General features: G+C 38.5%; 1 protein-coding gene and 1 pseudogene across 1 annotated transcript; one reads left to right on the top strand and one right to left on the bottom strand.

Annotated features, from left to right (window-relative positions):
* The first annotated feature begins 244 nt into the window (after nt 1–244).
* LOC135641080 (serine/threonine-protein kinase VIK-like) lies at nt 245–9,439 on the top strand. Its single transcript, XM_065156112.1, has 11 exons — nt 245–679; nt 2,177–2,251; nt 3,994–4,110; nt 5,480–5,574; nt 6,176–6,296; nt 6,388–6,467; nt 8,215–8,274; nt 8,444–8,565; nt 8,649–8,734; nt 8,819–8,934; nt 9,164–9,439. Exons 1-11 carry the CDS (start codon nt 299–301, stop codon nt 9,288–9,290), a joined length of 1,380 nt encoding a protein of 459 aa, XP_065012184.1. The 5' UTR covers nt 245–298; the 3' UTR covers nt 9,291–9,439.
* Nucleotides 9,440–9,752: 313 nt separating this feature from the next.
* On the bottom strand, nt 9,753–15,682 carry LOC135641079 (cystathionine gamma-synthase 1, chloroplastic-like; annotated as a pseudogene).
* Nucleotides 15,683–16,663: the final 981 nt, after the last annotated feature.

Below are 16,663 nucleotides of genomic sequence, written 5' to 3'. Positions count from 1 at the left end.
ATCCCTGCCTCCAATCACAGAGCAGGTAGCTGACGAGGGTGAGATGTTGGGGGTGACAGAGCACTGACCCTTCATCTAGAGTCAAGTAGATGCGAATATAGAGGTTTACAGGGGCTCATGTGAAAAATGCCTGAAATAGAGAAATGTAATTTTGGACATTTTATGGGAGCATATGCGAAAAACTCCAAACGAAAGGAAGAGAAAATAATAAAAATAAATAGAAAAAGAAGGGGTGGGGGGTCTGTCTTCTTCCAAATTGGAGGGCGAGATCGTGTTTTCCCCAAATAATAAGGTCGAGATGGATCGCAACGGCATCGGCGGCTCCTCCGAGGCGATGAGTGGCGACAGCAAGGAGGGGTACGCCACCGGCGGGGGCGAGGGCGCCTCGTCCGGGTCGTCCTCCGGGGCGTCGTCGCCGCCGCGCGCGGGGCCGGTAGGGGGAAAGCAGCGCGACAAGGCGCGGGTGAGCCAGACGTCGCTGATCCTCTGGCACACCCACCAGAACGACGTAGCCGCCGTCCGGAAGCTCCTCCAGGAGGACCGCGGCCTCGTTAACGCCCGCGACTACGACTCCCGGACGCCGCTTCACGTCGCCGCGCTCCATGGTTGGATCGACGTCGCCAAGTGCCTCCTCGACCACGGCGCCGACGTCAATGCCCAGGACCGCTGGAAGAACACGGTGAGCTACATCTATACCCTTCGCGTCTGGATGTCTTTCCTTTGTGAGGAGCGATTAATGTTTCGAGTCATGAAACAGTTGTAGTATAATTGTCTTCTGAGCTGCTAATCAGCATCATCATCATCATCATCCTTTCTTCTTCTTCTTCTTATTGCAACACCTTCCCTGTAACAAACGTTTATGGAATCGATTAATTTAGGTTAATGAATTGTCAATTCTTTGACCTCATAAAAGAGTCCAGGTTGTTATTCTACTGAAATTTAATAGTCAAAAGTCGTTAGTCCTTTACATGCTTGAAATTCGTTAAGATGAAAATCATGATGTGTGTAATCTAGTCAACGATGCAAAAGGAAAAGGCAAAGTGTGGTTGATAATGATAGAAAATGTAGGTGAAGATTTTGTGAAATTAAGATGATAATATGTGGATTTACTAAAGAGAGGGCCACTTGAAGGAACTTTGTAATATGTTATAACCACGGAGGTGACATGGAAATGCATTGAGATTGCAGTTGGGCTCTGTTAGGTATTCAACAGTGTTGGACATAGACATACTTTTTTTATTACTTTGAAGATGTGTTTTTTGTTTTTTAAATTCATTTTTTTACCCTCAGAATGATTCTTCTTCGTTTCTCTTCTCAAGCCATTTTCGAGGATTGAACTCATACTAGCACCATTCAGATATTTGTTTCGGGAGATACTAAAAAAGGAGAAAATTAAGGTCTCAAAGTGTGTGATAATTCTCCAGTATGGAGCCCTTGTAGTGGTCGTATTAGATAAAATGAAGTTTAGAGAAATTTGGACCTGAGATTTGTTTAACACACATTTTGAGCTTCTCGTCCACCTGATGAGGTTCCTCACAGGAGAATGCATCATAAAGGTAAACAAGATTGACAAGCTACAGTTTACTGACTGGTGGAACATTCATCACAGCAATTTGAAATTTAAGGTGTCTGGCAGCATTTACTTTAATGTTAGACATGTAAGGAATGAATAGATCCCAAGCATCAATCAGGAAGTTTGACCTCGCATTATCATTAGCAAACCTTTCAAGCAAGTGTGGACGACTTTTCAATTATTATTTTTGAATCTTAGCATACAATATCCATGGACGAAGATAGTGTTCAACATCAGTTGATCAGTACTATGTATCTTTCTCCTCCATCTCAAGAGAATGCCTGATGGATTTGAGATTTGGAAGTTGAGTAAATAATAATCAGATTGGGAATTGGCGAGAACATTAAACACAGACAGGAAATATAGGCTGATAACGTATTTGTGGTCTGCTCTTGTAAAACTTCTCGGCTTATTATATGACCATTCATGGGATAGATTGAAACTACAAGTTTTAAACAGTAACACTTGGTATTTGAATTAGATATCCGATGATATTATTTCTATTTTCTCTACAAAAGTTCCATGTTTCAGTTATTATTCTTTAATACATGAAAGAATTTATCTAAGGTGGGTCGGTCCTTAACTTTTATCTGTTCTTGATAGCCATTGGCCGACGCAGAAGGAGCGAAGCAGCCTAGCATGATTGAGTTGCTGAAGTCATACGGTGGTTCTTCCTATGTAAGTTTACTGCAGTGGCTACACGATTCCATTTTTATACAGAGTAAATACACTGAAGTGGTTTACCTCAATACATCTTTGTTGTGGAATTCTATATTTTTTTTATATATATAAAATCTTAAAATAACCTTGGTTGCTTATTTTTCTTTTGCAGTTTTGTTTATTTCTGGATTGTGTATACTCAATGCATGATCTTAGTTGCATGAGTAACTAAATTTGGCTTTAGTGTACTCTTGCAGCTCCTAGCTATGCTGCTTGTCAATCTTCAGCTGAATAAAAAAATTTCAATGACTGACCTCTACATTGGTTTGCCATTGTGATATGCTGTAAATAGCTACATCTTTTTCTTGTTTGTAGCATTATAAGTTTTGTTTCTATATCACTTCTCCCATCTTTATTATAGTAGCTTGGGATACTATAGCATTTGGCAGAGTCATACTTATAATTTTCTTTTATATATTAATGATACCGTGGAGGAATTTAAAAGTTGCACATCTAAGCTGTCTGATAAAATCTTTTATTTTACAAAAGGGCTAACTGTACAAACACATAATACCAAAGTTTTTTTTATATTAATTTTCGCCCATTGGGCTACAGTGTCAAATTGTTGTCCTTTGTGATTATTCTAATGTTCCGAGTTTATGTAGGACATTATCTTCAAATGGATCTTCTCCAAGATAGTCAGTTTTAGGATGAGATTTCTTTTAGTGAAAATTTCATGATTTTCAGATGCCTTTCTCCCTCACTCCTTATCAATTTGTTTTGTTCATAAAACCCGTTTCATATATATTTTTTATCAGAAGTTTCTGCTCACAACTGGAAAGATTTCCTTTTCAGTATGATAATTCATGCCAGCAGAATCATAGATTCTTAGATTCTTTTTTCACTGACCAAAAATAAATAGGCATACTTTTCATTTGACTCAAAGCTCCAATTGTAACTCAAGCTCAGATTAATGTTTTGTTCTGACATAACTGGAGTATGAAGGAATATTGACATCTGTAACGAGTGTTGATAAATGGTTTGGTTTTATCATAAATATCGGTGCAATGGTTGGAAAAGAGAAGGCTTGTAACTAATCATGCTGCCTGGTGAAAATAACACAGACCATCACTTGAGGGAACAATGTGTAAAATGCTCATTTTTGGGCATCTTGTGTTTGGTTTATTGGCCACAATCTGGCAAAGATGGGCTAGGCACGTAGCCAGTGACTAGGTTTCAAGCCTACTTCATCTGTACTGGTTGAATGAGTGGCTCAAACCAAGCCGTCTTACAAAATTGGTCTGTCCATAAAGTCCTCTCTGTGTCTGACCTCTCAAGACCTATCAGTGTCAATGGTCAATCACTTGACAATCAAATGGATAGAACATCACTGAATAGAACTGGCATGTGTCTTCTCTCTCTCTCTCTCTCTCTCTTCCCACCTGCATGCTTGTGTCAGCCTGGATTTAGTTAGAGCTGTGCCTATTGTATGTTCCATGCCAGCCAACACTTGACAGTTATTTTGCAGCTAATATAGTAAATTAAATCAAATATTTAATTTGGTCCTTTTCTTGTTGTATATCAAAAACAGTTACTGTCTTCACTACCTAACTTAATTGAATTTTTATCATTGCATATGGGGCTTTTAAGAAGTTTCTTCTGACAGTATTAAGCATACTTTAAAACACTAAGATTGATTTCTTTCTAACCTCTACTCTTAACCTCTCTGAAACAGTTAATGTTCTATGTTCACATTGCAGGGTCAAAATGGAAGCCATTTTGAACCAAAGCCAGTTCCACCCCCTCTTCCTAGCAAGTGTGACTGGGAAATTGACCCATCCGAATTGGATTTTTCCACAGCAGCAATAATTGGAAAGGTTTACTTCTAATGCGCTGGCATTTAATGTTGCATTACTCTCATGTTGAATACCATTAATTCAATGTAGTATTCAGATTTTTTTCGCAATATCATGAAAACTTTTCTGCCATCAGTTCTGTACAATAACAGAGGCTGTTCAAAAATAAGAAAGTGGTTTGTAATACTTCAAAATTTGTAATACTTCAAAATTTGTTTTCTGTCCAGTGATTGCATCTTATTTTATGGTTTGTTGACACTTGATTATTCTTAGAAGTTAAAAGTTGCTTCGCATATGCTAGACCAAGTTCCAACTAATTCATTGCATATGGACAGTGAATCATGATTGTTGTAACTTAATTATTATGCTGGTGTGGTTTATTGGAAATGCCTACTGAAGCTGAGAGATGGATTTGTAGATTTGTAGCAAGATACATGGCTGACAACAATGGCAAATGCTTAATATTTATTACACCAATGCTCAAAGCAATCTAGTACTGAAATTTTATTTCTCATATCTGATATGAATGTGGATATGGTAAAGCTAGAAAACTTAATTCTTACAATAAGGCAATTTGATAAGATCTAGTTAGCTTTGTGGTTTTCGTGAATATATAATATGAACTTTTTACACCAAATACACAATGTTATCTTTGGTGACTTTAAGCAAGTTTTGCCATTAGCAATATGGTGCAAGATAAAATGATTATGTGATCTAAAAGTAACTGAAAATCAAGATCTTGACTATCAGCATAGAGGTTTTATGGTGGATGACAAGCAAATGTTATGATTTAAAAGAGGAACAGAAAGAATATTTTGAAGTATTAAATAGCATGTAATGAAGAAATGCATGCTTAATGTGATAAAAATGTTATTATTGGATATAAGGAGGAGATTTCTTGCTGATTTAGTGGCATAACTAGCTGTTCTTTTCTTTACTATAAATCTTCACGTATGTTGCTTACAGAATACACATTCATTTTTACTGTTGTGCTACTTAACAAACATCCCAGCCTAAGACAAGGATGATTTATAGCCAATTTTATAATGGATCACAGAAATAAGCTGATTGAAGATCTTTCGTGATGAATTTCAGACTTGAATCGGCTGAAGTATGTGAAAGGTCGATTTGTATAGCTGATTGAGAATGTGTGGCCAAACTTAACCCTCCACTGCCCACCCGTTTCTCTCTCTTATCTCTGACCTTTTTCTTCTCTCTCCTCCCAACTATGTTTTGCTATTTCACTTGCTATATTCTGGTTATTCTGACCAACAAGCTATCTTTTAGATTATCTCGAATTTTAATTCGGTCTTGTAGCATCTCCGGTGCTGAATTTAGTTGAGTTTTTGCTCGTTGCTTATCCATGGACTGATGTAGGTCACACTTGCAGGGTTCTTTTGGTGAAATTATAAAAGCTTATTGGCGTGGAACACCTGTGGCCGTGAAACGTATTCTTCCATCTTTATCTGACGACAGATTGGTGATGTAAGAATGTTTTATTTTGTTCTGGAAACTTTTATGATTGCTTTGTTTATTAGAGTATAACTAGTTCCTTTTCTTCAGTGAAAAAAAATACACTTGGAAAGAAAACCTATCTAAGCAGATCTAGTCCGTACTAGGTGTGAAGTTTATATCAAACATCGTTTCTCTTACAAGAATCTGAGAACTGTTTATGAATTACTTCTGAGTACAATCATTCATTTTGTATTGACACTTATTCTTCTTCTTCGATCTTACTGAGATGGTGCCATCCCCTTACCATTTACATCATTCATGATATAATGAACCTATAAATAATTATATTTTCCGTTTATGGATTCCTTGCTATGATTTCTTTATATTAAATGAGGCTCTTGTTGGGTGAGTTTTTTGTTTACAATTTTTTTGTCCTTGTTTATTCTGTTAAGCATAGTGTAATTCTTGATAGGTGTTTGATGGTGTTTTAAGCACTTGGGCAACTGTTTTCCAAGCCCACTTTGTGATCTTTTGTTTTATTTTTCTGGTTTGGTCAACATTTAAATATCCATTTTATCAGAAGGCATAATACAGTGAGAGACAACTTACCAGTTACCATGTTATGATTCAGCCAGGATTTCCGGCATGAGGTAAATTTGCTAGTAAAGCTGCGGCATCCCAACATCGTTCAATTTCTTGGAGCTGTAACAGAAAGGAAACCATTGATGCTTGTCACAGAGTATTTGAGAGGGGTTGAAAAACGATATTCCTAGCCATGTTCTTCACAAATGAAAGTGACCTTATCTAAATGTCTAAGCAAGGTTTATTTGTGTCTTATTTCAGGGTGATCTTCATCAGCATCTGAAGGAAAAGGGCCCACTCAGTACAGTAACAGCTATCAACTTTGCCTTGGATATTGCCAGGTAAACAGGATCTTCATTTGCAAGTCTCTATAACTTTTATCACGTTTTCTGAAGCTAAATAACTTTTATTATTTTTTTCTTTAGTGGTGGAAACTTAATATTCCAAATAAACACCTCTGCAGATTATGGGGTCTTTAGGATATAATTTGTTACTAGTTGAGAACTCTGTTTGTAATTGCTTTTGCAGGATCCTTTTTTGTTCACAAAATGAACAATCTACTCGTTATTAAGCATAACTAAAAAAGTTCCTAGCAGAATTTATGATGAGAGTACAAGTTAGAGTAAAACAGTTCATCCATAAGCAAGTTTCCAACATGATTGGCAAGCCAACTGTCTGCATTTTGAATAAGTTTAGCTCAATTAGGAGTGTAATATTATGTTATGGCTGTGGTGACATATCAATACGGCAATAAGTTTGAGTTAGGAGTATGGTATTATGTTATCGCACCAGTGGCATATATATACAGAAGGATTTGAGCCTTAGAAGATATATTAGATTGTTATTTTTTATCGCAATCGAATTATCATTTGTTAATGGTTCATTCTTCTCTTTTCTCTCTCTTTGATCCTTTGGCGGCAAATTCTCCGCCTATTGAAGAATACTCTGATAGGAGATTTATTAATGACAGATAGGATGGTCATATATTATCAGAGGTAAATTCTTTCTTCAAGCTTCCATGATGAAATGATGCAGCAAAAAGGAAAATAGATAGATGCATCATGTCATGTGCATATTTTGTTCCTTTCAGTAATAATTTGATCTCTCCAAAGCCCATCAGACAAAATCCCTCTGTCATTGATGTTGCTTCAGTTATGTATCCAACATAGAGAATCTTTAACTGTGTTACTACACATGACAAAGTACGAAAACAATTGACCATAATATATATACACACATGAACAGAAAGAATATGGTATTAACCAAGGATTACAATACTGAATGATACCGCCCGGTAAGCAGACCGTCCGCTACCAAGTGGTACCGTTGATCTAGCCTCGTGTTGGACGATGCAGGACTGTATCGGGTGGTATCAGCCAGGCTACGGCGAGGGAAGAAGAAGCGTCAAGGGAGAAGAGAGAGAAGGCACTCAAAGAAGAGGGAGAATCGGGAGAACCTCGATGCTTCCCGATCCGGTGCCCCCCTCCCTTGATGATCCTAATACAGGAGGTAACGGAGAGGCGGTGGCTCGGTTTCTTCTTCGCCGAAGGCCGGAGACGTCTGCGACCTTCGATGTTTTCGCTGAACGCCGTAGATGAGGAGAAGACCGTGTTCTTCTCCTCGGCTAATGCGACGAGGAGAAGAAAAGGAGGCGATGTCGTCGAGACAGCATACACCTCATTTTTTTAATTTTTATATTATATATATATATACACAAACACACACACACATATCGAGCGGTATGCCCGTACCATATCGTATTGAGCAAAGCTCGATATGCCGGTATGATACGAAATTACGAACCTTGATATTAACATGAGCAATATTGATTATTTTAGCAAAATTAGTCAATGAAAAAAAAGCATATCCGTGTTCCAACCAGCTGAGTTGTAATAGCAGCAAGCATAGCCTTGCTGATCGTGTCACAGAACAGTTCCTGCCATACTATGCTGACACACTTCTGTCACAATGAGTGTCATATCCCTTTGTACCTCAATAATATATTTTCTACTATGTTTGAGCTTACAACTTTCTTTCAGTACTTTATATATGGTAGTTCCTATTGTTGTTTCTGGTCCTATGAGACAGGGGCATGGCATATCTCCATAATGAGCCAAATGTGATCATACACCGAGATCTAAAACCAAGGTTAGTTCACTTGGCAATATATATATATATATATATATATATATATATATATATATATATATATATATATATATATATATATATATATATATATATATATATATATATATATATATATATGTTCTTGATGTAGACTGTTTAGAGCTTACTCTACTGTTTCTACTTTCAGAAATGTCCTTTTGGTGAACTCAAATGCGGATCATTTGAAGGTTGGAGACTTTGGACTAAGCAAACTCATCAGAGCCCAAAATGCACATGATGTGTACAAAATGACGGGAGAAACTGGAAGCTGTGAGTGTAGAACCAAATTTGTCTAAGCTAAGTAGTACTTTTGAACACTTAGGCTGATTTTTGTTTTGCTTTGTGGGAATCAGATCGATATATGGCTCCTGAAGTATTCAAACATAGGAAATATGATAAGAAAGTTGATGTGTTCTCGTTTGCTATGATATTGTATGAGGTAAGTGTTTTTCTGATTAGTGATTCAGTGACTGATGATTAGTTGACTTAATGCTTCTTGACAAATTCATGATTGTTTCCTTAGATGCTCGAAGGTGAGCCCCCATTTTCAAATCATGAACCATACGAAGCTGCCAAGCTTGTTGCAGGAGGAAACCGTCCATCGTTCCGTGCGAAAGGATACATTCAGGAACTTAGGGAGTAAGTATTATTCCCTTTGCGGTCACTTATCTTACATTCTCATCTATAAGAATCAGAAAACAGATAGGCATGGAAACCATCTATAAATATTTCTCTAATGTGATTTATTTTTCTTTCAACCAATTTATTTCGTGGTTTAGAACATAATTGAAACTCCAACTATCGTCATCAAGTTATTATTATTCGAGAGACAGGAAATAACATCCTTTTTGGTGTGTGAGTTTTGCAGCTTGACAGATGAATGTTGGGCTGCCGATATGAACAGGAGACCCTCCTTTCTTGTTATTCTCAAGAGGCTCGAAAAGATCAAGGAGAACGTATCACAAGAAAACCATTGGAGCATTTTCAACCAGTAGGCGATCTCTCTCCAGCTATGCATCTTTGTGTTCTCATATACTAGATTGTGTTTTGTATGTTAAATTAAAGGAAAAGAAAATTCCTACCTCTGTACCACCACCACTCATTATGGAACAATAAAAAGGCTTCGATCTTACCTGCTCTCACAGATGACGGTTCATCAATGAGTTGATCGATCGAGCGCCTCTGCTAATACTCTCGCTTGCCATCGGCTGCAGCAACCCTCTTTTTCAGGGTCTTACACACACTCTCTCTCTCCTTATCTTGGATGCATAAATGATTATAAATTGCTGTTGATTTCTGCATCAGTTCTCCATTGCTATTGCTCTATGAAAGAATTGCCCTTTATCATTGCAAGTTACATTGCTCCTGTAATTATGTTGGTCTTATCAAAATAAACTGAGTGAAAAACCACGACACTGTAAATCTCGGTCAACACATGAAATTTAAGAACTTGAAAAGGTTTAGAAAGTCGATTATAATATTTTTTCCAAAAAAACTGTACTTTATATAAGGATAAATTCTCCAAAATTTTGAAATTTTTATTATTATTCACAGAATGATCCATCTTGGCTTTCGTCCAGTTGTCTTCATCTTGTAGTAATATGGGTCATTGTGATCACTTTCATCGCCGTCTTCATCTCGTTGTAATATGGATTATTGTGATCACTTTCATCGCCTTTTGAGAATCATCTGTCATCTTTGCTCTACTGTGATTGCCTTTCATCTCATCATGGCCACATTTGGTCCACCATGATCATTTTTATTCGCCTTTTGAGAATCAATCTTGCGATGACACTATCATTATATTGACCACCGCTCCATGACAACAATCCCCACGATAATAACCTCCCGAAACCTCCCTCCTCTAATTATTGGAGGTTGTAGGGGCTATGATTGTGGTGGATCAAAGGTCGACTAGCGACAATATCGCTGTGGGGTGAGGTGATTTGCGACATCATGATCTTAAGCCTCCTAACATCTCAAACGTCTCAAGACGATCATAGTGAGACGAAGGTGACGATCGACAATACCCACCTAAAAGAGAAGGTGATGACAATCAATCATACAAGGATAATATCATCTTATAGAAAACAAGGGACACTCTACAAGAATAAAGCAAAAAAGTAGAGGTTATGTGAGAAAAAAATAAACATTTCATGGATTATTTTGAAATGAAAACAAACCTAAGCGATATACTTTGAAATTCATGAAATATTAACTATAAGTCTTTTAAACCATCACACACAATTTAACAGCTAAATAACAAGTCTTTTCAAGTAATGTAAATAAGATAGATGATATTACCTTCTCATTGTCCTAAGATACGCAAGTCATTGTTTAGATAGCATGACGATAACACGGGGGAAGAAGACATGGCGTGATCAGCTACACCACCAAACTCAAACCACAAACGAACATGCTACATTAGATCTTCTCCAAGGCCTGAAGGATGTCAGCCTTCAAGTCCTCAAAACCCTCGACCCCAAAACTGAGCCTAACCAGGTTGTCCTTGATCCCATACTTCGCTGTTCTTTCCGGTCTGCTGAGGTCCCTGCACACAGATGATGCGGGTCAGAACTCATATGCTTGGACTATGTATTAAGTAAGCAATCAATGGGTTTCCAACCACAGAATGCTCAACATACATCCTGTTTCTACATGTACTCAGACAACAGAAACCTCACATATAGTTAATTCCTCACTGAATGAATTACCAGTAAGACATGATGGCAGGTTGATCGACGATACTTTCACAGCCTCCAAATGATGGAGCAATGTAAGGTATCTTCAAAGAATCAATAAACTTCTTGGTAGTGCTCAAGTCACCAGCTATCTGCATCACCCATGTAACCATAATGTTCAGATGTGTGAGATATTTATAGCTCCTGGCTACGGAGCCAAAGATGGTCCTCACCTCAAAACTGACCACACCACCAAAACCAGTCATTTGTCGCTTGGCAATGTGATGTTCTGGATGACTTGGCAGGCCAGGATAATAGACACGGATTATCTAACAAAAACTATGTTAAAACTCAAACTAAAAGTATAGCTAAGAACTCGTAAAACAGTAAAAATAATTAGTGTTTCTATTGTTGAACATTATTTTCTACAATCCACTCCACCAAATAATGACAGCTACTATAAAAATCATGAACCAAACCATGATAAACGTTAAACATGGAATCTACGCACAATAAAAGAAAGAAGATCTTCCAGGAGATTCGAGATACAGAAATTTCTATCTATTTACTTTTATACATGTAAAAGAAGCCTAGTAGAAACCCTCCTTGCAAACCAGAGTGCAAGTGCAGAGGCTCTGAGGAACCTTGAAACGATTCTCTGTTTTTATAGGTGAAAAAAATTCTGAAACACATTCATGAATATAAAAGTAGCAACAATCGATTCAATTCTTAAAAAAATTTCAATCTCGGATGGGTAGTAATATGTGCTAGCATGCAGAAATTGCAAATTTCTAAATCAGACAGAAGAACCATGATACAGGATGACCTCCTTTTATGTCAAAGATAACCAATTTTCTAATTATGTACGGGAGAAATTTTGAAGTTTCTCACACTAACATTGATTCATCTCTAGAAGCAAAATAGAGCCATTCAGCATATAGTAACTAGTATCAATTTATACAAACCTAGTAGATCTGTTTTATTGGTTGGCTGCTTTAACAGAAAGATCTGAGCAAGAATATTCAGAAAATGACATCATTGTAGCGATCGTTCAGAACATGCTTTTGAAGTCAAACGTCATTCTTTTTTGTTATCCTCTGCCCTCTCCACCTAGACAAAAAATCTTTGAAGGTAGAAACACTTTCCTATATCCTGACTTTCACAACCATTAAATAACCTTATTCAGTGGTGGTAAACTGGGCACCTGCACAATCGCCCTCACCCACCATCTATTAAAATGGCATGGTAACGTTCAAATGTGATGTCCATTAGTTGTTCTATGAACTAGAGCAAGAAATAAAGAGTTGAAACATATGATTTCTGTTAACAGAGAACAGTATAAAACTAATATTCTTGTGATATACCAAAACAACATTAGAAATGCTACTTAAAACTAGTTAGATTAAACAACTAAAACTCATGATCTGAGCACAAGCAACTGCGAGCCTGGAGGGTAAGAAGGTTGGAGTTGCAACAGATGGTTTAATTAGTGGGAATTATTATAAAGCAAAGGCACCCTGATCATCTTCCATTACCACCAAATAAAATATATAAAAGAAATAAAAGGAATATAGTTTTCCTTCACATACCTTAGGATGCTCCTCTAAAAGTTGGGCCATCCTCAATGCTGTACTATTTTGATTCTGTACACGTAGATGCAGCGTCTTCATACCTCTGAGGATCATATATGCGGCGTTCTGAACAGTGGAAATTTGTTCAAAGTTTCGGTTACGTTCAATACAGTTTAAATTGACAATTCCCTCATTGGCGTGGTACCAGAGAGTCACTTACAGGATTAAGGACACCACCAACAACATTATGATAGAGCTGGATTTTGGAGATTAGCTCCTCAGAACCACTAATGCAACCTCCAATGACCTAAAAACGGAAGTAATTTTATAATTTATGCCAAAAAATAATTAAAACTTTTGTCATGCCTCATTTAACTTACATCATTGTGACCAGCAATAAATTTTGTGGCAGAATGCAATATTAGGTCAGCCCCTAAAGCTAAAGCCTTCTGATTTACAGGTGATGCAAAAGTGCCATCTATGCAAACCAATGCACCATTGTTATGGCAAAGTCGCGAAACCAACTCAATATCAATACATCTGAGGAATGGATTAGTTGGAGATTCTGTGAAGAAAAGAGTGACCTGAGCAAAAGATTTTGTTAGCAACAGACCAACTAGGGAAATTAATAAACATAATATATATATTATATCAAAAGTGAAGAAGCATTACAAACATTATTTTGTTCCAATGTGCTTTTTAGGGACTCAGTATCAGCAGGATCAATGACAGTTGCCTGCATTTCAAGAATACTGAAATCAGAAGGATCAAAAAACAGCATAGACATATATAACAGATCGAATGATGAGATACAATAGAACATTGACAAGAAGGTTAAGCAAAAATAATTCAGAAGGCTAATATCTTTTAGTAATGCTACACACATGTACGAGTCAAAGATTTGATCACTGTGACATAATCAATTAAACTCTATAGTGATTATCTTATTTCCTTCATTCATGCAGAAGTCCTGGGACCAATTATTTTATACTCAAAAGTCAAAACTGAACCTAGTCTAAAGCTAACCTAAGCCTAGGTTCGAATTAAACATGAAATTAATTTAATAGGCTCTAGTGAAGTTCCACAAGGCTGGCCTATGTGATCTCGGGAAGAAAGCAAATTAGAGAAAGAATGGGCTAGGTTGGACCTGGGTTTGAAGTACGCCTACAGTTTGAAGATTAGATCTAAAACTAGTCCAGAATAAAACAAATCTTGGGCCATGCCAGACCAACAGTCATGATGGAGTTCTTGGGAGAAATAAAATTGTGCCCAGCCAGGAGTAGGTTAGAACTCATCAAAAAAAGTCTAACTGTGCCTAAGGGCCTAAACCTTCAGCCTGTACTCTTTTGGGTCACCACAGTTTGGTCCAGAAGGTGTTTTTTTGACACTATGATACACCTTAGGCACACTATGATAAACCCAGCTTATTGACATTATGATGTTTCTTCACATGCATATGTATGTTGAGCATTTATGTCCAGAAGGTGTTTAACGAAAAATTAAATGCCCAGCACACGGTCAATATACAAATGGGTCCAAGAGATCATAATCAAATCAACCAAAATTTGCACTTGTGATTAAAAGAGTCATTGTAGGAAGTTTTCACCAAATAATAATGGATGTCATAGAACATATTTTAACCACTGCACATCTTCCAGCCATGCCAAAATGATAAAGCAAGCCTGAAAAGCATCTCATACAAGCTCCACATTCTATTATATAGAAAATAAAGAATTTTAGGGAGTTACCGAAATTCCCATCTTTGGAAGTTAACTTTCAATGAAAATTCTGGTCTTTCTGTAACAGTCATTGGTGGTCACAATATGCCCACCAGCAGGAACCAAAGCCGAGAACATAGCTACACTGGCATACATGCCAGATGAAACAAACAAGGTTGATTCAGCTCTCTCTAGCGCACTGCTCAAAGATAAAGTAGCATTAAACGACAGTGTGGATCAGCAAACAGAATAGATATCCAAGACATAAAAACCAAAGCGCACCTCATCTTCTCCTCCAATGCCTGTGTGGTTGGGTTCCCATAGCGACCATATTCAAAACTAGCATGTCTTTTTTCCTACAGAATAAAAATGACAATGCAATAGAATAATTAAATCTCATAAAGAGCCCAAGAAATGGTAAAACAAGTTCCAACTAATACTTGAAATATAACCAGAAACCTTGAAGTCAATCAACTCATCTGAGTTGCTGAACCAGTAGGCTGAAGTATTAACAACCGGAGTGGTAATGCCATCTGTGGTTATACCACGCCCAAGTCTCTCACCTGTACAATAATATGAAGAGAGACCTTCACAATCTTACATGGTCAATTTACTAAAGCCAGATCACCAAATCAAATTGATATATTCACAATAGACACAAAAAGAGTAGTAGCCAAGCTACTCAACTAAACGATGGCTTTATTAACCATTCATCTACGAGAAAATGGTAGTTCTAAGTACTCTAGTTTCATGTTTCTGAGCATTGAAGTCTCAATTTTTAGCATCAATACATAAGATTATTATTCAGCATAGGCAATAGATCTAACGTTCAGAAAAGATACCTAATATCTGCTAGAAAAGAGAAGCAAGACATGACAAACTGAAGATTCTGTACCAGCATGAACCGCAAAGCTCCCATCAGAGCTGAATAACGCTGCGGTCTTTGCAACGACAGAGGCTTTCGCATCCTGCACTCCCGGAACACCCAAATCTACACCACTATGATCGACTCCACCACCAACGTGGGTGGAACCATCCGACCCCGCCGCCTCGGGAACCGCAGAAGCGTCCGATGAGGCAGCGGAGCGTGGACCCTCGAAGGCCGGAGGGTCATTCGACCACGAAGCCGCCGCGATCTGCGCGACCCCTATGTTGCAACAGTTCCGGCGCGCCTTGATGCTTAACTGGCGCACGAAATTGGGGGGAAACCGGAGGATCAAGGGAGAGGCGCGGCCACCGCAGAGGGAAGAGGCGGCGGGCATTTCGATGCGTGGCCGAGCGCCGGAGTCGGACGAGCGGCAGTCGGTGGCAGAGAAGTAGGGTTTAGAGTGTGGTGTCGACGGGAGGCAGAGGGCGGAGGAGATGGCCATTGTGAGCGTAGAGGACGGCGACCGCATCGGAAACGAAATGAAAAGAGAACACTATAGAAGCGGCGATGATTGATGATTATCATTCCTTCCTCACCGTTGGATTGCTTTACGATTCGTGAACATTTGAATCCAGCCGTGGATTCTATTCACCCATTTTATCTTTGCGGTTCGCGTGTAGAGCAGGCGCCCGAGCGTCTTCCCAAACCCACGCTGGGAACTTGGAGGGACCCATTGTGGAAGGGAGATTTTGATTGGTGTAGAGAATAGGTGAAACTCGCGGGCGACGGTTGTGGTGTAGCCGACTAGTTTGGTTGGTGGATTACATCATCACAAGGCCCAGTTGCAGGCTCGGCCATCATGGTAATGGGCTCCATGGAAAGGTTAGAGAGATGAGGATCCCCTGTCTCGGCCCAATCACGGTCCCAGAGTTCTTCCTACTTTGCGCTGCAAGTCTCTGCCAATGGACCCCGCGGCTCACGAGGGCGGGTCCGCTTTCATGGGTGGAGAAACATGGACCCTGTCCCGAATAGACGACAGATGATGGGATCCAAGGTGGAACTCTCACCTCGACGTGAAACAGCGCTCGTATTGGGAAGGGATCGGATCCATATAGGATCCGCATATGAATCCGATAGGCTTAATGAATCTAAAACGAGTATCATTATCGGATTTACATTTATTTTCAGATTTGCGAGAAATCCAAAATCCATGTCCGAATCGACAATGTCGATCGATCCGAAGTAAAAATCCACACCCACAATTTGTTGCAGAGGGGGGATCCAATAAACGCCATCCAAGTATCTGCTTTCAAACAATTGAAACGCAATTAGAAGCCCTCTGTAAAAACACCGTTGCAATTACACTGTCAAGCATGTTTTACTTGCTACTGCTATAAAAAATTACTTCCAAAAACATGAACATGTAACAAAGAATTATTCCGAGTTAAAAGAAATTTGTTGTCCTCCCAGAGAAACAGAGACACCAAGCATCAGCATACCGCAATAAAGCAATGTTGGAACCCAACGCAA

Source organism: Musa acuminata, chromosome BXJ3-6 (assembly GCF_036884655.1).
Source record: "Musa acuminata AAA Group cultivar baxijiao chromosome BXJ3-6, Cavendish_Baxijiao_AAA, whole genome shotgun sequence".
Lineage (NCBI taxonomy): Eukaryota > Viridiplantae > Streptophyta > Magnoliopsida > Zingiberales > Musaceae > Musa > Musa acuminata.
The sequence above is the reverse complement of the archived record's forward strand: the minus strand, read 5'-3'. Positions and strand labels throughout refer to the sequence as shown.

Bases quoted from the DNA above. Each gene is read 5' to 3' on its own strand.
- LOC135641080 (XM_065156112.1), top strand. From the start codon at position 299: ATGGATCGCAACGGCATCGGCGGCTCCTCCGAGGCGATGAGTGGCGAC. The intron at 8,735-8,818 runs GTAAGTGTTTTT...TTGTTTCCTTAG, and splicing joins TTGCTATGATATTGTATGAG to ATGCTCGAAGGTGAGCCCCC. The intron at 8,935-9,163 runs GTAAGTATTATT...TGAGTTTTGCAG, and splicing joins TACATTCAGGAACTTAGGGA to CTTGACAGATGAATGTTGGG.